This window comes from Oryctolagus cuniculus, chromosome 3 (assembly GCF_964237555.1).
Source record: "Oryctolagus cuniculus chromosome 3, mOryCun1.1, whole genome shotgun sequence".
NCBI lineage: Eukaryota > Metazoa > Chordata > Mammalia > Lagomorpha > Leporidae > Oryctolagus > Oryctolagus cuniculus.
In genome coordinates, this window is record NC_091434.1 from 66,221,889 (window position 1) to 66,244,714 (window position 22,826).

At 38.4% G+C, this 22,826-nt stretch overlaps 1 protein-coding gene across 10 annotated transcripts in view; it reads left to right on the plus strand.

Annotated features, from left to right (window-relative positions):
- Nucleotides 1–22,826, plus strand: part of CHN1 (chimerin 1) — a 259,736-nt gene that overhangs the window by 91,269 nt on the left and 145,641 nt on the right. For 7 of the 10 annotated variants that reach the window (XM_051848493.2, XM_051848491.2, XM_008258770.4 and 4 more), the window contains 2 exons: nucleotides 9,610–9,641; nucleotides 12,979–13,092. The exons of 1 other annotated variant lie outside the window; for it this stretch is intronic. In XM_051848493.2, coding sequence (XP_051704453.2) covers nucleotides 9,610–9,641; nucleotides 12,979–13,092 — 146 coding nt within the window. The remainder of the gene's footprint in view (nucleotides 1–9,609; nucleotides 9,642–12,978; nucleotides 13,093–22,826) is intronic. 2 more of the 10 variants (XM_051848494.2, XM_008258771.4) reach the window with 1 other exon arrangement.

Below are 22,826 nucleotides of genomic sequence, written 5' to 3' on the forward strand. Positions count from 1 at the left end.
CAATTATTTCAAGACTTAAATTGAGAGAGTGGGCCATTCATATGAGGAAAAACAATGACATAATTGTATAATACTAATATGTGTATTACATAGTTTGTTACATATATGTGTATATGTACACACAATTTTTCTGTTTTTTTTTTAAAGATTTATTTACTTGAAAGACAGAGTTACAGAGGGGGAAAGAGAGAGAGAGAGAGAGGTCTTCTATGTGCTGGTTCACTCCCCAAATAGCTGCAACTGCTGGAGCTAGGCCAATCCGAAGCCAGGAACCAAAAGCTCCCCCTCAGGTGCAGAGGTCTCCCATGCAGGTGCAGAGGTCCAAGGACTTGGGCCATCTTCTACTGCTTTCTCAAGCTACCACAGAGAGCTGGATCAGAAGTGGAGCAGCTGGGACTAGAGCTGGTGCCCATATGGGATGCCGGCCTATAGTGCTGTTCTGCTGGGGCTTTAACCCACTGCACCATAGCACCAGCCCCATAATTTATTTTTAAGAGATTTATTTATTTGAAAGACAGGGTTACAGAGAGAGCAAGAGAGACATATAGAGAGATCCTCCACCTGCTCGTTCAGTCCTCAAATGGACATGATGGCTAGGACTGGGCCAGACGAAAGGCAGTAGCCGGGAGCTTCATCCAGGTTTCTCATGTGGGTCCAAGGGTCCACGTACTGGGCCATTTTCTGCTGCTTTCCCAGGCTGTTAGCAGGGAGCTGGATTGGAAGTGGGGCAGCTGGGACTCAAATCAGCACCCATAAGGGATACCAGCATCATAGACAGTGTCTTAACCCTCTGTGCCTCAATGCCAACCCCAATATATATGTACAAATTTTGTCAATTTAAAATAAACATAAATGGAAACTTGGCCATAAAAATAAGTAAAATGACAGTGATAATCTTATCAGCATGAAGTAGAATAATCCTATCTTATGATGATTAAATGACCTTTAAATGTAACTAAAATATATAGCAAATAGCAAGAACTTGATAGATGGAGTCCATATCACCAAAGTACCTTCTAGAGAAACATTTTTTGATCCTCTGATTTTTCAGTTAGAGTTGATGTCTAAATAGCATCTTCTCAGAGATCCTTTCCTGACTACCTAACTTAAATATATCATAAGTCCTCCCTTTCTACCCATTCATATTTGCATTAAAGCACCTAACCACCACTTCTTTTCTCGTAGTGTTCTTTTACAAATGTATTTTCTGTCTTTTCACCATTGCAATGTGAATTCCAAAAGAATTGTGACAACTTTGGTCTTATTCAGTGATGTGTCCTCACAGGTAGAAAAATATCTACCACAGCTTTAGCATTTTGTAGATGTTTTTTTGATTGAGTGAGCCAAATGCCTTCTATCTTTCTGTCTACCTTGGTAAAAATTCTTCATAATCTGTTCTGCTGGAGCTTTTCTTACCTACATCCAGGACATATCCTATGAAAATCTAGGAGGAGATAAACTGGGGTAAGAGAAGAGCTGATGGGAGAAGAGGGCAAGATTATATTGAGATGGTAAGAGAATGGAAAGTACTGAAGAACAGAAAGGAAGAACAGTAGAGGACGGGAGAAAAGCCACAATCTGCTGTGACACACTAGTGACATTGTTTTTGGATGTTTTATAATACTTGAGAACATTTTTTCTTATTAAATTTGAGAACTGAAAGCACGAGAACATTTTTTCTTATTAAATTTGAGAACTGAAAGGTGATCTAATCAAACCTTTTTGGTAAGTATGGAATTTTTTTGTGCTTGAAGTATTTTTTTTTTTTTGAATACAGTTTATTTTCCAAGGATGAAGGCCTATACATAGAATTGCAAGGTCAGAAAGTAGGGCACTTTTAAGATCTTAATGTGTGTTATCAATTGCTGTTGAAACAAATCAACTGATAATGCAGAAGTACCACAAATGTGTTTTTGCATGATGAATTATTTTTTCTATACTCTTTTTAAATATTTTTATTTATACAAGATAAAAAAATTTCATGTATTACATATATAAATATTTAGGAGCAGAGTGATACTTCCCACCCTACCCTCCCTACCCACACCCCCTCACCCTGACCTCCCTCCTCCTTCCTTTTTCTTTCTTTTAATTTTTATAATGATCTACTTTCAGTTTATTTTATAGTCATAAGCTTAACCCTCCACTAAGTAAATAATTCAGCAAATGGTAAGAAGAAAAAAATGTACCTCAACAATAGAGACAAGGGCTGTAAGCAGTAATCAAATCTCAAAATGTCAGTTTTGCTCATGCACACTGCTTTTTTTTTTTTTTGTACTCTATTACCACAGATCAGGGAAAACATGGTATTTGTCTTTTTGTTACTGGCTTATTTCACTGAGTGTAGTGGTTTCCAGTTGCGTTAATTTTGTTGCAAAAGACAGGATTTTATTCCTTCTTATGGCTAAGTAGCATTCTATAGTATATATATACCACCTTTTCTTTATCCAGTCATTGGTTGATGAACATATGGTTTGATTCCATCTTAGCTATTATGAATTAAGCTGCAATAAACATGAGGATACAGATCACTCTTTCATATGCTGATTTCATTTCCCTTGGGTAAATTCCCAGGAGTGGGATGGCTGGGTCATATGGCAGTTCTGTTTTTACCTTTCAGAGGAATCTCCCTATTGTCTTCCACATGGCTGTTCTAGTTTGCATTCCCACCAACAGTATGTTAAGGTACCTTTTCCCCAGATCCTTGCCAGCATTTGTTGTTTGTTGATTGTTGTATGAAAGCCATTCTAACTCATTGTTGTTTTGATTTGCATTTCCCTAATGACTAGTGATTCTGATAATTTTTTCAAGTGTCTGTTGGATGTTGAAATTTCTTCTTTTGAAAAATACCTGTTCGAGTCCTTAGTCCATTTCTTAACTGGATTGTTTGCTTTGTATTGTGTTTCTTGAGCTCTTTATAGATTTTGAATATTAATCCTTTATCAGCCTCAGAGTTTGCAGATATTTTCTCCCGTTTTGTTGGTTGCCTCTTCACTTCGTTGAGGGTTTCCTTTGTACTGCAGAAGTTTCTTGGCTTGATGTAATCCCATTTGTCTATTTTTGCTTTTGTTGAGTGTGCTTCTGGGGTCTTTTCTAAGAAGTCTTTGCCTATGCCAGTGTCTTGGAGAGTTTCCCAGATGTTCTCTAATACTTTGATGGTGTCAGGTCATAGATTTAGATCCTTGAACCATTTAGAGTTGATTTTTGTATATAGTGTAGGTAGGGGCCTTGTTTCATAATTTTGCATATGGAGATCCAGTTTTCTCAGCAACATTTATTGAAGAGACTGTCCTTTCTTTAGGGATTGATTTTTGCTCTTTTGTCAAAGATCGGTTGGTTGTAGCTTTGTAAGTTGATTTCTGGGGTTTCCATTTTGTTCCATTGGTCTACATGTCTGGTTTTGTGCTAGTACCAGGCTGTCTTGATTATAACTGCCCTGTAGTATGTCTTGAAAAAGGTATTGTGATGCCTCTGGCTTTGATTTTCTTGTATAAGATTGCTTTAGCTATTCAGGGTCTCTTGTGTTTCCATATGAATTTTAGCTTTTTTGTTTGTTTTCTAGATCTGAGAAGGATGTCCTGGGTATTGTGATTGGGATCACGTTGTATCCATAAATTGCTTTCAAGTATGGCCATTTTGATGATATTAATTCTCCCAATCCATAAACATGGAAGATATTCCATTATTTTGTGTCTTCTATTTCTTTAATGTTTTGTAATTTTCTCTTTTTTAAAAAAATTTATTTATTTATTTGAGAGTTGGAGTTACAGACAGTGAGAGGGAGAGACAGAGATAAAGGTCTTCTTTCCGTTGGTTCACTCCCCAGATGGCCACAACGGCCGGAGCTGCGCCAATCCAAAGCCAGGAGCCAGGTGCTTCTTCCTGGTCTCCCATGTGGGTTCAGGGGCCCAAGGACTTGGGCCATCTTCCACTGCTTTCTCAGGCCACAACAGAGAGCTGGATTGGAAGAGGAGCAGCTGGGACTAGAATCAGCACCCACTCATATAGGATGCCAGCGCCACAGGCGGAGAATTAACCTACTGTGCCACAGTGCCGGCCCATGTTTTGTAATTTTCAACAAAGAAATCTTTGACCTTTTTGGTTAAATTTACTCTTAATTGTCCAAAATTTTGTAGCTTTTATGAATGGGACTGATCTTAAAAGTTCTTTCTCAGCTTTGGCATTTTCTGTGTATACAAAGGCTATTGATTTTTTTTGTTAATTTTAGATCCTGCCATCTTACAAAGCTCTTTTATGAGTTCCAGTATCCTCTTAGTGGTCTTTTGGTTCCCTTGTATATTGAATCATGTCATCTGCAAACAGGGATAATTTGACTTCCTCCTTTCCAATTTGTATTCATTTGATTTCTTTTTCGTGCCTAATGGCTCTGGCCAAAACTTCCAAAAACTATATTGAATAGCAGTGGTGAAAGTGAGCATCCTTTCCTCATTCTGGATATTAGAGGAAATACTGCCAACTTTTACCCATTCAGTAAGATACTGGATGTGGGTTGGTTGTATATTGCCTTGATCCTGTTAATATATGTTCATTCTATACCCAGTTTGCTTAAGGTTTTTATCATAAAAGGATGTACTTTATCTAATGTTCTCTGCATCTGTTGAGCTAATCATACGATTTTTATTCTTGCATTTGTTAATGTAAATCATATTTATTGATTTGTGTATGTTGAATAATCTTTGCATACCAAGGTTAAATCTCACATGATCTGGGTGAATGATCTTTCTGATGTATTATTGGATTAAATTAGCTAATGTTTTGTTGAGGATTTTTGCATCCATGTTCATTAGTGATGTTGGTCTATAGTTCTCTCTCTCTCTTTTTTTTTTTTTTTTGTATCTCTTTCTGATTTGAAAATTAAGGTGATGCTGGCCTCATAGAAGAATTTTGGCAAGATTCCCTCCCTTTCTGTTGTTTTGAATAGTTTGAGAAGAATTGGAATTAGTTCTTTTTAGTCTAGTCAAATTCAGCAGTGAAGCCATCGCGTCCTGGGCTTTTCTTTGTTGGGAGAGACTTTGTTACTGATTCAGTCTCTACCTTGATTATTGGTCTGTTTAAGTTTTCTGTGTCTTCATGACTCAATTTTGGTAGATTCTGTGTGTCTAGGAATCTATTCATTTCCTCTGAATTTTCCAATTTGTTGGCAAATTGCTGTTTGTAGTAATTCCTGATGATTCTTTTTTATTTTAGTTGTATCTGTTGTTACATCTCTTTTTTCATCTCTGATTTTATTGATTTGGGTCTTCTCCCTCTTTTTTTTTTTTTCAATGATATATCAGTTTTGTTTATTTTTTCAAAACACCAGCTCTTCATTTCACTGATCTTTTGTATTATTTTTTGTTTCAATTTTGTTTATTCTCTAACTTTAGTTACTACTTTCCTCCTAGTAATTTTGAGTTTACTTTGTTAATTTTCTAGGTCCTTGAGATGAATTAATAGATCATTGATTTGATGCCTTTCCAATTTCTTGATGTAGGCACTAATTGCTAAGAACTTCCCTCTTAACACTGCTTCTGCTCTATCCCATAAGTTTTGATATGTTTTATTGTCATCTTCATTTGGTTCCGAGTATTTTTTTATTTTCCTTTTGATTTCTTCTTTAACCCACTGTTCTTTCAGGAACATGTTAAATCTCTATGTGTTTGGATATGTTTTAGAGATTCTTAAATTATACATTTCCAGCTTCATTCTATTGTAGTCAGAAAAGATACATGATATGATTTCAATTTTTTTAAATTGCTGAGATTTGCTGTGTGGACTGGCATATTGGTCTATCCTATAGAATGTTTCCTGCACTGATGAAAAGAATGTATTCTTCCAATTCTGGGATGATATGCTGTAGATATCAGTTAACTCCATTTGGTCCATAGCTCTGTTATTTCTTTGTTAATTTTCTGTCTAGTTGATCTATCCATTGATGAAAGTGGGTTGTTGAGGTCTCCTATTACTATTGTATTGGAGTTTATGGCTCCCTTTAGATCCATTAATATTTCTTTTAAATAGCCAGATGCCATGGCATTGGGTGCATGTGTATTTATTATAGTCATGTCTTCCAATTGAACTTATCCCTTCATCATTGCATAATACCTCTCTTTGTCTCTTTTAACAGTTTTTGTGTTAAGGTCTGTGTTTTCTGATATTGGGATGGCTATACTTACTTGTTTTTTCTTTCTGTTAGCATGGAGTATCTCTTTCCATTCTTTTACTTTTACTCTTTATATCTTTGTTGGTGAGGTGTGTTTCTTGTAGGCAGCAAAATGATGGATTTTATTTTTCAGTCCATTCAGCCAATCTGTATCTTTTAATTGAAGAATTTAGGCCATTTATATTCAAAGTTATTATGGATAAGTACCAATTTTGTTCTACTGTTTTTCCATAAATAATCCTATAGCTTGCTTTGAATTTCCTTTGTACTTTTAATAGGAGGTTTTTCCACCTTCACATTCTCTCATAATTGTAACTGTCATTCTCTGAGTCATTTTTAAGGCTGGATATGCAGTGACAAATTCTTTCAATTCTGTCTGTTGTGGAAGGTGTTTATTTCACCTTTATTTATAAATGAGAGTTTTGCTGGGTACAGTATTCTGGGTTGACAGTTGACAGTTTCTTTGTTTTAGGACTTGGACTATGTCTCTCCATTCTCTCCTAGCCTGTAAGGGTTTCTGATGAAAAATCAGCTGTTAGTCTAATTGGGGATTCTCTGAAGGTAATCTGGCATTTCTCTTGTGTTCATTTTAGAATCCTTTGGGTTTTTTTTTATGTTTTACTGTTAAAAATTGACTGTAATATGTCACAGTGAAGATATTTTCTGATTGTGTCTATTAGGAGTTCTGTGTGCTTCCTATACTTGGATATTCCTTTCTTTCTCCAAATTAGGTATGTTTTCTGTTATTATTTCACTCAATAGGTGTTCTAATATATTCTCTCTTTCCATGCCTTCAGGAACTCCTAACAAACATATGTTTGGTCATTTGATAGTATCCTATAAATCTTTTTTCAGTTTTTCTAATTTTTTCTTTTTCTGAGTTATTTACAAGGATTTGTTTTCTAGTGTGGGCATTCTTTCTTCTTTTTCACCAAGTCTGTTGTCTGGGCTTTCCACTGCATTTTCTATTTGACATACTGAATTCTTCATTTCTTTTTTTTTTTTAAAGATTTATTTATTTGAAAGTCAGAGTTACACAGAAAGAGGAGAGGCAGAGAGAGAGAGAGAGGCATAAAGGGAGGGAGGGAGGGAGGGAGAGAGAGAGAGAGGCAGAGAGGGGGAGAGAGAGAGAGAGAGCGAGAGAGAGAGCATCCAATGGTTCACTCCCCAGATGGCTGCAGTGGCCGGAGCTGTGCCGATCCGAAGCCATGAGCCAGGAGCTTCTTCCGGTTCTCCCATGTGGGTGCAGGGGCCCAAGGACTTGGGCCATCCTCTACTGCTTTCCTGGACCATAGAAGAGAGCTGGACAGGAAGTGGAGCAGCTGGGTCTCAAACCGGCGCCCATATGGGATGCTGGTGCTTCAGGCCAGGGCGTTAACCCACTGTGCTGCAGCACCGGTCCCCCTGAATTCTTCATTTCTAATATTTCAGTTTGATTTCTCCTCACGGTTTCAATCTCTTGGCAGAATTTTTCATCCATATTGTATATGGATTTCTTTATCTTATATGTTTGTTTTCTGATTAATTTTATGAGCATTATTTTTTATTCATTTTAGACATCTCATCAATCTTTTAATCTTCACATTCTAATTTTGAAGTGTTGTGTTCCTTTTGGGAAGTTAAATTGTCTTCCTTGTTTCTTGTATTTGTGCATTAATTTTTAGGCAGTTGTGGAAACACTTGAATTTCTCCTCTGATGGATTTTGCCTTTGAACTGTGCTTCTGTGTCTTAGTAGATATCCACATGTGTGCGAGGTAGGGCCAGGGAGCTCTGTTTAGTGCTCAAGGGTCAGGCAAAAATACAGGGTGACACCTAGGATTAGCATGGTAGCTCTCTATTGTCAGCAGTGTGGAGGATATGACCACCCTGTTGGAGTATTCGCAACCTCACCACCTCCTCTCTTCCAAGGTGATTAATGCCCAGGGTTAGCCTACAGTGGGTACAGTCCTCGACCAATGCAGGCACATGAACCACACAAAGGATCTGTGTGGTCCTCAGTGTGAGCACGGAACCCTCTGTGATGACCCACCCCGGGCAGTCAGGGAGATCTGAGCCTCTGAAGCCAGACGTAGTGATTGCCTAAGGACCCAGCCACACCTCTCAGCCTGTGTGCAGTCACAGAATTCTCACCGTCACAGCACACAAGGCTCCCACAGTCACGGGGAGCAGAGGATCCACTTTCAGTCTCATTAGCCTGCCCCAGCCACGGAGGGAGGAGAGGCATTCCCAGAGCCTACTGCCTGTGGGTACTCCATCTTGGCAGTTTGAGCCCTGAAGCCTGTGATAGGTTGAGAAGATAGGAGCACCTCACAATCCTAAGTGGATGTCCAGCCCCCTGCCAACCCTCCATGCCTGTCTCTATGTCAGTGGGGAATGTGGATTTTTCCTTCTGGTAAAATCTCCTGGTTGTGCATGGGCAAAGCTGCCGGCCGCAGGGTCTTCTGGCATCAGGTTGGCACCTTCTCCCTGCCAGTCACAGGGCACCCTCAGTGAGGGACAGGGAGAAAGAAGTGAGATTTTTCTTCGCTTTATTAGGTGTGAACCCTGCCCTGGGCTAGGGCTTCAGACTAGAGTCCAAGTCAGTGTCGGTCAGGTTCTCCCTCAGGCAGTGTCACCAGTGGCATGGGCTACCACAGTTTTCTCTCACCTTGTTCTCACAAGCTGGCTCCTCCATTCTTAGACTGCTGGAGTTGTGGGTGGTGTCCCTGCTCGTCGTTTTGTGTCCTTTCCATGTTGCTCCACAATGTCCCTCTTTGTTTTGTAGAATTTCCACTGCAGATTTCTCTCCAACTCTCCCCTGGGAATGCACTTCTTCCACTTTTTGTTTGCTATCTTCCCCTGGTGAAAATCAGTTTTCCCTGTTTCTCATCTAGAGTCTCTCTCAGTATACATAGTATTTTATAGAAAATAAACAGGTCAGCAGGGCAAACTTTCGATGTAGTGGTTAAGATGCCCACATTCCATGTTGGAATACCTGCTCCTAATACAGCTTCCTGCTGATATGCACCTTGTGAGGCAGCAGATGATGGCTCAGGTACTCAGGTGCCTACCACCCACATGAGAGACCTGGATAGAGTTCCAGACTCCTGGCTTTGATCTGGCCCAACCCTGGCTGTTGTGGCCATTTGGGGAGGGAATCAGCATATGAATATTTTCTTTTTCCCTCTCCATCTCCTTCTCTCCCTCCCTCCCCTCTTTGCTCCCTTTGCCTCCCTCTCATTTTATCTCTCTGCCTTCCAAATAAAGTAAAAAGAAAAGGAACAGGTCTAGAGAGATAAAAGATATCATCCAAATGGTATGCTTAATATACTAGTAGGACTAGAAAATCTAATCCAATTCCAATCCTTTTTCTTTTAAAAAATGCTTTCATTTGCCACATATATAAAATGTTACGTTCTGCACATTTGCATTTTTACAGATATACTTTTCTTTTTCTTTCCAATAGGTAGAAAACAGACCAAAGTATTATGGAAGAGAGTAAGTATGGGTTATCAGAAACTGTTTTATAGATTGGCATATGTAACAGACAGGTAAATTGATTCTTTTAACAAAAATATAAGTGAAGTAAAGGGGGTATTCAAATTTGGTGGGATTAAGTTTTTCTTTCTGAAAACAAATGTAATGTTCGAATTGGTGAAAACATAGAAAATAAACACAAATATAAAGATAAAAATAGCATAGGACAATGTACATGAATAATGTTAAAGATGCAAACCATTTGAGTAAATAAATAATCCTGGATGTATTTGAGGAAATTGTATATGTACTCACGTATGTATGTGTTTTCTACCTGTAAGTATGTGAGGGGGTCTTGAAAAGTTTGTGGAAATGCAAATTAGGAAAACTCAGTGTAGATTTCAGGATTTTTTGCACCAAAATAACTTATCTTTTAATTTCATCTTCTTAACAAATTTTTTAAGCATCCTCATACACATATATATGAGGGTGTCTTCAAAATGTTCATGAAAAATATACATTATCTTTTTTTAAAGATTTATTTATTCATGAAGTAAAGTGACACACAGAGAGAGGGAGAGACAGAGGTCTTCACCTGCTGGTTCACTCCCCGAATGGCCACAACGGCCAAAGCTGCTCCAATCCGGAGTCAAGAGCCAGGAGTTTCTTCCGAGTCTCCCATGCAGGTGGGGGGGCCCAACATTTGGGCTATCCTCCCCTGTTTTCCCAGGCCATAGCAGAGAGCTGGATCGGAAGAGAAGCAACTGGAACATGAACTGGTGCCATATGGGATTCTTGCGCTACAAGCAGAGGCTTAGCCCACTATGCCACAGCTCTACCCCAGTGCTTTATCTTTTAATTCTATCTTTACGTGAGCTTTTTTCTTTTTTTTTTTTTAATTTCTTTATTTATTTGGTAGACAGTGTTACAGAAAGTGGAGAGAGAGAGGAGAGAGAGGGAGAGAGTGGAGAGAATGAAGAGAGAGAGAGAGAAAGAAATCTTCCATCTGCTGGTTCACTCCCCAGATGGCCACAATGGCTGGAACTGGGTGGATCCAAAGTCAGGAACCAGGAACTTCTTCCAGGTCTCCAACATGGGTGCACGGGCCCATGGACTTGGGCCACCTTTTGCTTTCTTCCTAGGTGCATCAGCAGGGAGCTGGATCAGAAGTGGAACAGCTGGGACTTGAACCTATGCCTGTATGGGATGACCGCATTACAGGTGGCAGCTTTACTGGATACATCACAGTGCCAGCCCCTCATGAGTTATTTGAAGGCTTCAACTGAGGTAGACTAAGCTATTGCTGTGAGGAAGAACTCCAGAAAGTTGCGGCTTGTCCCTAGCAAGGTTGCTAAATTATTAAGATGCTATTTCAAGACCTTTTAAATATGTCATTTCAGGGTAGGCTATGTTGAAACACTTGAAAAATGCTCATTATCAGTATTAAGTGAAAAAAGTCAATCTATAAAATTACATGTAGGAGCAAGTGTTCAGCTTAGCATTTAAGGTACCCATAACTCACATTAGAATACCTAGATTTGATTCCGAATTCCAGCTCCTGACTCAAATAAGTACTTGGGTTCCTGGCACCCTCATGGGAGACCTGAATTGAGTTTTTGCTTCCTCACTTTAGCCCAGTCACTGCAGGTATTTGAGAAGTGAATGAGCAATGGAAACTCTGTCTCGGTCTCTCTCTGCCTCTCAGATGAATAAATAAAAATTTAAGAAATATATATGTGCAGGGGCCAGTGCTGTGGCATATCAGGGCAAGCTGCCCTCTGCAGCACCGTCATCCCATATGGGAGCCGTTTCAAGTCTCAACTGCTCTGCTTCTGTTCTTCCTGCTAATGTACCTGGAAAGGCAGTGGAAAATGGCCAAGTGGTTGGGCCTCTGCCAACATGTGGAAGACCTGAAAGAAGCTTCTGGCTTTGGCTTGGCCCAGCCCCAGCCATTGCGGCTGTTTGGGGAGTGAACCAATGGATGGAAGATCTGTCCCTCTCTGTCTCTGTCTCTGTCTCTGTCTCTCTCTCTCTCTCTGCCTTTACCTCTCTACCTGTAATTCTGACTTTCAAATAAATAAATAAATGTTTAAAAATATATATTTTACAAGATAAATGTATTATTCCAAATTCATGACTATTGTTTCATTCATACAAGAAGCTGCCATTTCTTTTGAGCAATGAGTCAATGTAATTACTGTAGTGGAGGAAAGAATTTCCATGTACTAACCTAGATTTGAAAGCTAGGACTGTGAAATAAATTAACAATGAGCAGATTAACAGGACACAGAGTATACAAGCTCATTGATTTTTAATATCATTCACACAGGGACATCACTGGAAAAATAAAGAGAATACCTAAAACTAGTGCGAATTAAGGGCTTAGTAAATTTTAATAGAAGAGAGCAAGGTGAGATACAAGTCGATTAGGGAAGAGTAAATGATTTTAGCAAAGATGAATGGACTCTTAGAAGAACAGAGAGGAGATATGCTAGTTTATGACAAGCTTTTATTGACTTCATTTCCTTTCCTATAATACAGTCGGTCTTTGCAGTTGTTGAAACTCCTGGGGAGAGGGTGGGTGACAGGTGAGTTGCTTTTTAGAGGATCTATGTTCAGGAAGATTAGAAGATTTCAGAGAAAGCCTGTCCCTACATTTGTGTTTTTCAAGTACTTTCAGCTCAAAATTATGAATACACCAAAGTAGTGTATTTTGGGATGACATAGTGTTACTACCTTTTTTCCCCAAGTTTTTATGTCAAATTGTAAAAGTTGAATCTGCTGTGCCTATGTAAATAATATGTCATTTATGTTACTATGTTTATTTTTCCTGCTTTTTGCTTTGTTAATCAAAGATTTTAGCAGAGAGTGAAAGCAAAGTATTAACGGTTTGCTTTTGGCTTGAGAATTCAGTAATGCAGATTATGAACATTATTGGGCAATGGTGACGATTAAGGACAACCTAGGGTCCTGGAAAACTGCCAGCATAGACTCCAAGCCAAATTTTGGATCGGTGCCACGAGTGAGAAGGAAGGAAATGGGACATAGTTATATATGTTTTTTATAACAGGTCCATATGATCAAATGGGTTGATCTTCCCTGAAATGGATGTGAATTTTGATTCTGTAGTTGTTAACTGGATTGGATAGCTACTTTGGTGCTGTTCTTATCATCACAGAGAAGTTGGCCAGGGTCCAGGTGCAGAGAAACATAAGCACAGTTAAACCTAAGTGCTTCTCTTGGACTGTGGGCACTAGTTTGTCTAGAAAGCAGCGGGAGAAGGGGGAGGTGCTGTTTTGTCCTGCTTTATTGAGAAATGTGGAAAGCATATAGTTTCTAAGTTTTCCCTGTTTCTTAGATTCCATGGCATGATTTCCAGAGAAGCAGCTGACCAGCTCTTGAGCGTGGCCGAGGGGAGTTACCTCATTCGGGAGAGCCAGCGGCAGCCAGGAACCTACACTTTGGCTTTAAGGTTAGTCTTGGACCTGTAATTAAAACTGTGCTGTATTTGAAACCCTCTTAATAGAGGGCTTTAAATTTTAAAAACATCCAGCATGTAATTGAATTGGTTCTTGTTTTCTTGGGGCCTAATTACCATTTTAATAGCTTTGCGACCTTTTAAAAATTCCTCATGAATGGTAGTACTCAGTAATTAAGAATTGAAAAACTTTTAAAGCATTTTTATTATAGCTGCTTCTTTCCATCCCATTCTACTCCTTTTCTTTCTTATCTGTCTTACTGTTTTGGCTTCCATCTATGTCTTAAATAAGGCAAGAAACTAAAAGAAAAAAAAACTTACAAAGCTAAACCCCATGTCATTTCTCTTAGGTTGGCTTTTTGTTGAAGCAGCTTTTCTTGGGAGCTCTGGGCTTTTCCCTATCAACTGGACTGTGACTAGTGTTTTAGCTGTTCTTAACTTACCCTGCAGTGGCCAGAAGCAAGTATTTCCACTGACCCAGCACTAATCACCCAATAACAAGAAAAAGAGTGCAATAGCCTGGTTATCTATTGTACTTACCTCATGCCAGGCCTCCAACCTCATTTATTCCCCACAGACAACTCTTTGTGCTATTGTTATCTCTACAGGTGAGGAAATAGAGGACCTGGAGGTTGAATAATTTAGTCAAGATCATACATTTAATAAATTGTGCACCTGGCATTTGAACCCTGACATTCTGGCTTCATAATCTGTGTTTTTAATTGATTGACTTTGCTACCATTCCAAAGGCTTAGACTCATTGTCCATTGTCTTTGTTTATGCATTCATTTGTTTGTTCCTACATACATTCATCAGTTCTTTGGAAATGACTAAAATGTGGTAATTTCCCAAGAAAGAGGTTAAAGAAATGACATTTCTTTTGGTAGCTACAATGGAGGACAGAAAGATAATGTTACTGGTTGGGACTAACAAATCTAACTCCTTCTCCAAGATCACTTAGGCCTGCTCTCATTTCTGTCCACAAGATTTAGTGTCAGTCTTTCTGATAAAAGAATGATGTGGGATAAGTACCTGGCTCCTGCCATCGGATCAGTGCAGTGCGCCGGCCGCAACGTGCCAGCCGCGGCGGCCATTGGAGGGTGAACCAACGGCAAAGGAAGACCTTTCTCTCTCTCTCACTGTCCACTCTGCCTGTCAAAAAAAAAAAAAAAAAAAAAAAAAAAAAGAATGATGTGATCCAGTCTTATTTCATACTGAATTCCGAATCAATTCCATACTTAACACAGTACAATTTGTTACAGGAGTTCATGGAAGTTTTCTTTTTATGACAAATTATAAAATATAACTTCCCTTTCCATGTCTTAAAAATTATATTGTTTTTTAGGTTTAGATTATTATATTCAAGAGAAATAAAATCTAGTCTAGCTATTCAGATATCTATTCGTGTTGTCACAATTGAGCTCAAAGATGGGGCAAACTACAGAATTTTTGATGTTAGTTTTAGCATCTTTCTATTCTGACATTTTATAATCCTATTCTAAAATTCTGCTCCACTGCGTTTCCACATAGCCTGATCATCTGATTGCCTGAAGTAAAAAGCCTTGATGTAAAGGCTTAGTTTTGTGTCATTGCAATGTTGAAGTAGTTTCCATTACATTATGTTGGCTGTCATCTTAGAAGGCAGACATCGTGCTGTTTTTCCTGACTGACACTAAATATTCCAAGCTCTTCTCATTCCCAGCTTCTTACCCTCCTAAACTCTACTCACAGCTTTTAAGTTTATAATCACTTCCCATCCACTCTGGCCTAGTAAATCTTGGAATAGGAATTAGAGAATAGATGAGCATTAAATTGATAGGAATGTTTTTACTTCATAGGTCTAGGGTAATATACACCCTTCCTTTTGTTATTGAAAATTACCCTAAAATCATTACTTGGAAAAGAAATAGTAATGAGTAAAAGATGCTGAAGTGATGCTAGGGAGAGAAATTTGTAAATATGCATTTTGAATAATTTACATTCTAAAATATGATTGACATTTTCTTTGATTTAAAGTAGATGTAGGGTAGGGAAATGTTAAGCAGAAAATGAAATTTTGTATTGATAAATGTATTGTTCTCTCCAGACACTCTGACTTCAACTGATGATTCTTCCAATTCACATCAGTTTGTTTTGTTTTTCACATAATGTGTGATCCATGTGGGCTTAGCCAGTTTTCCTAGTTTATAGCCATCCATCTCACCAGAAGGTCATCATGTTGTTTCCCCAACACGTGTCCAGAGTCCCATCTCCTCCAATGTTTATTATGCATTGATGGTACTGACCAAGGGCTCTAAAATTAGCAGTAAAATCTAAAATTAGCAGTAAATCCTTAAGTTCTTCAATAGGTCCCTCAACTTCAGTATATCCAAAAGTGAACTCTTCACTTTTACCCCCAGATATATTTTAATATTTCTGTTCTCTTTATTAACTGGTAAACACTATTATTCAGTCAGTTCACACAAGATAAAAACCAAGAAATTATTTTCTTTTTTCTCTTAGATCTCTTTTAAGATGTTTTTAGCATCAGACTCATAGAAATGACGATCACTTTAAGTAACACTCTGATCTCAGAATCAGCCCTTAAGGCTTCCTGGTCTGGCTGAAAAGCCCATGAGAGCATTTCAGGCATGGTAAGCCACAACAGTGTGGCAAAAAATGTTCTACATGTAGGATCTCTGTGAGTGAGACCCCAGTGGAAAGAAGTGGCCATCAAAGAAGGATGTACTTTTCTGTGAAGGAAGGAGAGAACTTCTACTTTGCTTATAGTCTTGTCCAAATACTGATGGAGTTTGTGGACTCAAAAGGCTTCCATAGTTTAGGCAGCTCATTTCAAGAGACTCGGGTGGTCACTGACGTCATACATAAGAGTGTTAATTGGTAAATTAACAACAGGACTCACTGTGCGCCAACTCCCCATGCAGGACCTCTGTCCTTAGTGAGTTGTATTGAGAATTAACTGTAAAACCAGTTCTCAAACTGTGTGTGTGTGTGTATGTGTATGTGTATGTGCATGTGCGTGCAAATTATTGAAATCTTTACTTAGTATAGAGTTGGTCTTATGTCTACAAAGTTAATTGAAAATTAATTTTAATGGAGAATGGGTCTGGCAAGGGGAGAGGGAGGAGGAGGAGGGGTGTGAGTGTGGGTGGGAGGGCTGATAGGGTGGGAAGAGTAACTATATTTCTGAAGTTGTACTTATGAAATTTGTATTCCTTAAAAAAATTAAAAAAGATGTGTGTAGGTCCTAGCATCATTATTTAGTGGCTCCTACAAACTGTATCCAACATCAAATATATATTTTTATATTAAAATTGTCCAAGTTTTTTTTTTTTTTTAAGATTTACTTATTTATTTGAAAGGCAGAGTTAGAGAAAGGAGAGAGAGACACACACACAGAGAACTTCCATCTGCTGGCTCACTACCCAAATGGCTGCAACAGGTGGAACTGGGCTAATCCAGAGCCAGGAACCCTGAGCCAGGAGCTAGGATCTTCTTCTAGGTCTCCCATGTGGGTCTAGGGGCCCAAGTATATGGGCCATGTTCTGCTGCTTTTCCAGGCAGATTAGCAGGGAGCTGGATTGGAAGTAGAGCATTTGAGACTCCAGCCTGCACCCATTTGGGATATTGGCACCACAGGTGGTGGCTTCACCCACTATGCCATAGCACTGACCCCATATAATAGTTTTTTTAAATGAAAAATGTAAACTGCTTTTGAAATTTATTTTTGTAGTTTTCCTTTTTTGTTTTGAGCCATGCTTTTCATTTTACTTTTCATAGGCATTGAAAGTTCCAGGTATTGTACATTTATTATCTAATGGTTAAGAGAATTATTTCTTATTTACTCATCTTACATAGCCAAACCCAGTAATTTTATTTCTTAAGTGTTTCTCAGAATTTCCCTTCCTTTTCAACTGTGAGAAAAGGCAGCTTCCTGGACTAGTTCAGTAACTACCTAAGAAATCCCCCTCAGTTCAGTCTTGTCCTTTCTAATGCATCCTCTACAGGCTCATTAGAGACCTACCTTAAAATCTCAGCGGCTAAAAGGTTGTAGGGTTGAGCAGAGCTCAACATTTCCAAGGACACACCTCCCTCTCACGCTAGCATTTACCTTGTGCTTGTAGGGTCTTGCTCCCTCACTTATGAGCTTTGTGTGCACTGGGAGGTGTTATTTAAGGAGTGTGTATTGTACTTACGCTGTGCCAGTGCTGGCTTTCTGTGGTCAGCCATGAGGGCATGGATGATGCGGCTTCTGTGGGTAAGGTCTTCTTTTCCTCTTTGGCTATCTTTTCTCCCACTCCCCATGTCTGCCCGAAGTTCACCCAGGCTTACCTGGCTTTTCTGTTGATCTTTGATTCAGGAACGATTGTTACTCAGTGTTTATAGTGCAAGTGGAACATAGTGTATAGGTGAAGAGAAGGTACCATCCCAGGCACTGCATTATGATTCATGAAGTATGTTAGAGGAGCTTTAGGGTTTTCTGTATATTGATTTTGACAGCATTTGCATGAGCGATAGGTTAATGTGATATCATAGCAAATATTAATTATAAGTAACCTAAAACAGTTTTAATACTTTTGGATTGAGGCGTCTGTGTTATGGTGCAGTGGATTAAACCACCACCTATGACGCTGCCATCCCATTTGAATGTCTGTTCAAGGCTCAGCTGCTCTACTTCCTCTAACTCCCTGCTAATGTATCTGAGAAGGCAGCAGAAGATGGCCTAAGTGCTTGGGCTGCGGCCATCACTGTGGAGTTCCTGGATTCTGGCTTAAGCCTGGCCTAGCCCTGGCCATTGAGGCCATTTGGAGAGTAAACCAGTGGATGGAAGATCTCTCTCTATGTAACTCTGCCTTTCAACTAAGGAAATAAATAATTTTAAAAAGAATTTGGCTGAAAATGTTTTCTGCATGATTTTCGTAGTTTGGGAACTAATCTTGAAAAAATGTATTTTATAAAGTAATACAATTTTTCTCATAAGAAGGAAAGTGTTATGTTCAGTTTGGACATTTTTTTTGGTAAAGATTTATTTATTTTATTTGAAAGGTGGGGTTATAGAGAGAGAGAGGGAGAGACAGATCTTCCAGCTGGTTCATTCCCCAAATGAATGAGCTGTTCACTCCACAATAGCTGGAGCTAGGCTGATCAGAAGCCAGGAACCAGGAGCTTCTTCTGGGTCTCCAATGCAGGTTCAGGGGCCCAAGCACTTGGGCCATTTTCCACTACTTTTCCAGGTCATCAGCAGAGAGCTAGATTGGAAGAGGAACAGCCGGGAATTGAAGCAGTACCCATATGGGATGCCAGTGCTGCAGGTGGGGCCTTAACCCACTCTACCTCAGCACTTGCGCCAGTTTGGGTATTTTCAATTGGCCTGTCTTCAAGTTCTCTTTTTCTGTCTTCTGCTATTACTAATCTGCTGTTTAATAGCACATCCAGTGAGTTCTGAATTTCATGTAGTATGCTGTTATTTTCCACAGTTTTCATTTGCTTCTTGGAAATGATGAAAAAAAAAGAAGAAAAGACTAATGGAAAGCTAATAAGAGTGATCATATGAACTGATCATGCCATCTGTTTTCTCATCATCTGCACTGTACCTGATAAAAATCTCAGTATTTCTGACTATAAGTAGGCCCCAAGCATTCAGAGCTAGTGTGCCACATTTTATCTGAAATTTTCATGTTGCTTATTTAATGGAATTGGTGTGAATGCAGTAAGGCCTTTACCGACTTAGGAAAAAAAATAAAAGACATTTCATCCTAATGATTTCTTGCCTTAACCAGAATGTATAAATAGGTGATTCATAACTGAGCATTAGAATCTATCATTCCTCCTAAGACATCCATTTAATATTAGGTACATTTGCATGAGTTTTGTCCAAGAATTTTCTTGGAAGTATTTTATACCATCTCTTTATGGTTGTGTTGCACATTTGCTAGGCCATAGGACTAAAGTTACACGTCACTTTGACATATTACTGGGCTTTCTGTCAACACTGATTTTTAATATATGCTATCTTTTTTACATATTGGGTTGAGTTTCTGAATTTGTTCATTTTTAAAAATGAGAAGTTGAACACTCATAAAATCTTAAGTATTTATTTTACTAAAACCAGAAAAGAAGGGCCGGTGCTGTGGCATGGCGAGTAAAGCCGCTGCCTGCAGTGCCCACATCCTATATGGACGCTGGTTTGAGTACCAGCTGCTCCACTTCTGATCGAGCTCTCTGCTGTGGCCTTGGGAAAGCAGTGGAAGATGGCCCAGGTCCTTGGGCCCCTGCACCCACGTGGAAAACCCAGAAGAAGCTCCTGGCTCCTAGCTTCGGATCGATGCAGCTCCAGCTGTTGTGGGCATTTGGAGAGTGAACCAGCAGATGGAAGACTGATTGACCCCTCTCTCCCTCCCTCTCCCCCCACCCTCAACTCTTAATTTCAAATAAATAACTAAATATTTAAAAGAAAAAGAAAACTGAAGAAGAAACATTTAAAATACTAGCCACTTAAACAGGAATTCTTTCAGTACAGTCTATAAATTAGAAGAGAAGAGGAAGATCAGAATAAGCAATTGAGACTTTTACAGTTCTATCACAAAATAATTGCAATTATCTCTTCTCTCACCATTGGAACTTTGGAAATGGAATTGTAGTATAGATTTTATAATCTAACAAACTTGAGTTGTGGTTGCCTGACCTTAGTTTATATATTTAGCCTTTTCAAGCCTTAGTTTCTAATTTGTAAAATGGGAATGATAATCCTAGTGCCTCTTGACGGAGACCTTGTTATAGTCTGTTACTAGAGCATCCCATTGTCAGGAATCATATTCTGCATCAATTGAGAGGCTTCTGGCTGCAAGTATTCTGATACTCAAAATAAGCAAATTCTGTTGTTTTAGATATAAATTTTTAAAGGAAACATTTCATGTAGTAAAGACTTGAGAAATGTAATAATAGGATGGCTGGTTGTGAAGGCCTTGTAATCATGCTGTTTCAGTTTATGGGCACTCAGTTCATCAGCGTTAGTCTGAGGCTGATTTTCCTTGTAGTCTAAAGGAGGCTGCCGCAGCAATGAGAGTTGTATGCTTTCTAACTTAGGCCCAGCAAGACAGTCGGAGGAACTCCACCCCTGTCATGCAGTATGCATCCTTCCTTTTAGTGTAACAGGGCTGTTGGGAGTCCCCCTTTCTGACCTCTGCTTGTATGGTGAAATGAATGTACTAATTACTTACCTAACTAGCATCTGCTTGTAGAGCTGGGAAATAGGGTTAGCTACTTTTGGAATATGAGGCTTTGAGAGAAGAACTTAGTGACCAAACAGTCTGGCAGCAGGGAGGGAGGGAGGGGACACAGATACCACCAATTAGGCAGTCACCCGTGGACAGTACAACATTGTAGGCTGTAGTCTTTAAGATAGTTTCCTTATTAGGCGAAGAGCATCATCTCATGGTATCATTTAAAAGTTTTAGTCATAGTCAACTTCATATTAATTTATCCAATTTTACCTTTAGTAAATAGTAACAAAAGTCAAGTGTGTGACCCACCAAAGTTTTGTAAATTGTGTTTTGGTTATGTTCTTTTGCCTGTAAGTAGTAACTGAAAAACTTGCTTAAAATAAAACTGACTTTTAAATAATTCAATGTTTTAAAAGTGATATAGTAAACTTAATTAGGTTAATATTTTGAGCACACTGAACTTCATAATTATTTTTGACTGGTATATAAGAATGGTTCAAAAAGTCAATGAAATCAAAAGTTTATTTTGGTGCAAAAATCTGAAATTTTGTGAAGGGAAGGGCCTCCAAAAAGTTAAAAGGTATATTATGAAAAAATCATGTGTGGATTTCTAACGTTTTAATAGAAGACCTTAATAGTTATATTTGCAATTTAGAAAGGTCATCGTTGGAGCAATAAGAATTATGGATAGAAAGGGTGGTGGCAGCTAACTTTACTGGAATTATTTAGATAATTAATTTAGTAAAGTTTTCCTTTGGCTATGACTAAGTGATCTTTAAAAGAGATTCTAGATATGTTATAGATTTTGAAGGACTCACTTTGAGAAGAAGTGTCAACTCCGTATTTGGCAACTCCAGAGAAATTTCTGTTAATCTGACTCATTTTAGCTTTTCCAAATTGGGAGAAGAACAAGGTGACATATGTGCAAGAATCTTGAATAATCCCCAAATCCTATATCTGGATATTCAGGACAGATTTGGACATATTTCACAGAATACCTTATAACCAAAGTCCTCAGGACTTTGCTGTAGATTCTGTGGTGAACATCAAAATAAGAATTATTTGGGAAATTTTTAAATAATGGAGAAGTATGAGAGTATTAAAATGTGAAAAGCATTTATGAGTAAATTATGAATTTTTAAATGTCATATTTGATAAATTCTGAAATAATATAATCTGTATTCTGAAAAGTAAAATCATACAAAACAGTTTGTGTAGTATCATACAGTTTATGTAAAGTTATATATAAGTAGAGGGGTGTCTAAAAGAAGAGTCATCAAATGTTTAGTGTTTATTTCTGAGTGATATAAATTTTACTTCTGTGTATCTTTTGAGTTGCTTGGCTTCTTTTCAAAAATAATTCTTAAATATATCATTTGTAATCAAAGAAAAAACCAGTGGGGCTATTTTTATTTTACTTGAGAAGAAATGAAAACATTAGTAGCAACCTTGGATCAACATGGACGACAATGCATCCTAAATCTCTGAAGATGTGACTGTAAACAGAGTGGGTCAACTTGCTTAAATAATCTGTCACAAGAAGGATTTCGACTGGGGCAATAGAAAGAGAGGTCACAGGTGAAGGGCCATCCCGGGACTGCAGGAGGGGAGTGTGGACCTATGCTGGCAGTGCTGTTTCAAGTGTGGAGATGAATGCACGGAGTCTTCTGAGTCTTGCTACCATTACATGCAGTCTCTTTCCAGCAGTACTTCTCAGAACCTGGGAGTTTTGTCAATATGACTGTGTTGCATTTCCCAAACAGTTTAGAGTTATAATTAACTTACCAACTTACCTATGGAAAGTATGCAATTCAGTGGTTTTTTAATACATTCACAAAGTTACGCAACATAATCAATTTTGGAACATTTCATCACCCTAAAAAGAAAGGAAACTGCATCTGCACTCACTTCTCATTTCTCCCGAGCTCTCCCAGCCTTAGCCAACCACTAACCTACTTTTGTCTTTATAGATTTATATATTCCAGATATTTCACGTAAATGATACAATATGTGATCTTTTATGATGAACTTATTTCTCAGATCATGATGTTTTCAAAGTTCATCTGTGTTGAAACATCTTTATTATGAAAGCAACACATAGATGTGATAAGAAGTTTCTAAATAAGCAAAAAGTATGTATGCTAATAAACTGTTGTGCTGTCCTACCACTTCCTTTCACTTCTACTCCCTAGAAGTAATGCCATTCACAATTGTCTGAACTTCCAGAAATTAGTCATGCATAAACACACAATAATTTTTATGTCATATACATATATTATATTTTATTTTAAGTGGTACTTGTTAGGGATGGCTGCCCGTAACAGCAGAGATGATCTTTAGTCTTTGCAGAAGTTTGCTTTATTGTCTGCCTAGATGCACAGTTGTGTAATAAACAGTAAATTCCCGACAAAAGCCATCATTACCTTGTTAATTCAGTTTTAGCTGAACGATGAGTAGTTTAAGAACATCTTGAGCCAGATTCTGTGAGTATAGCTGCAAAACCTG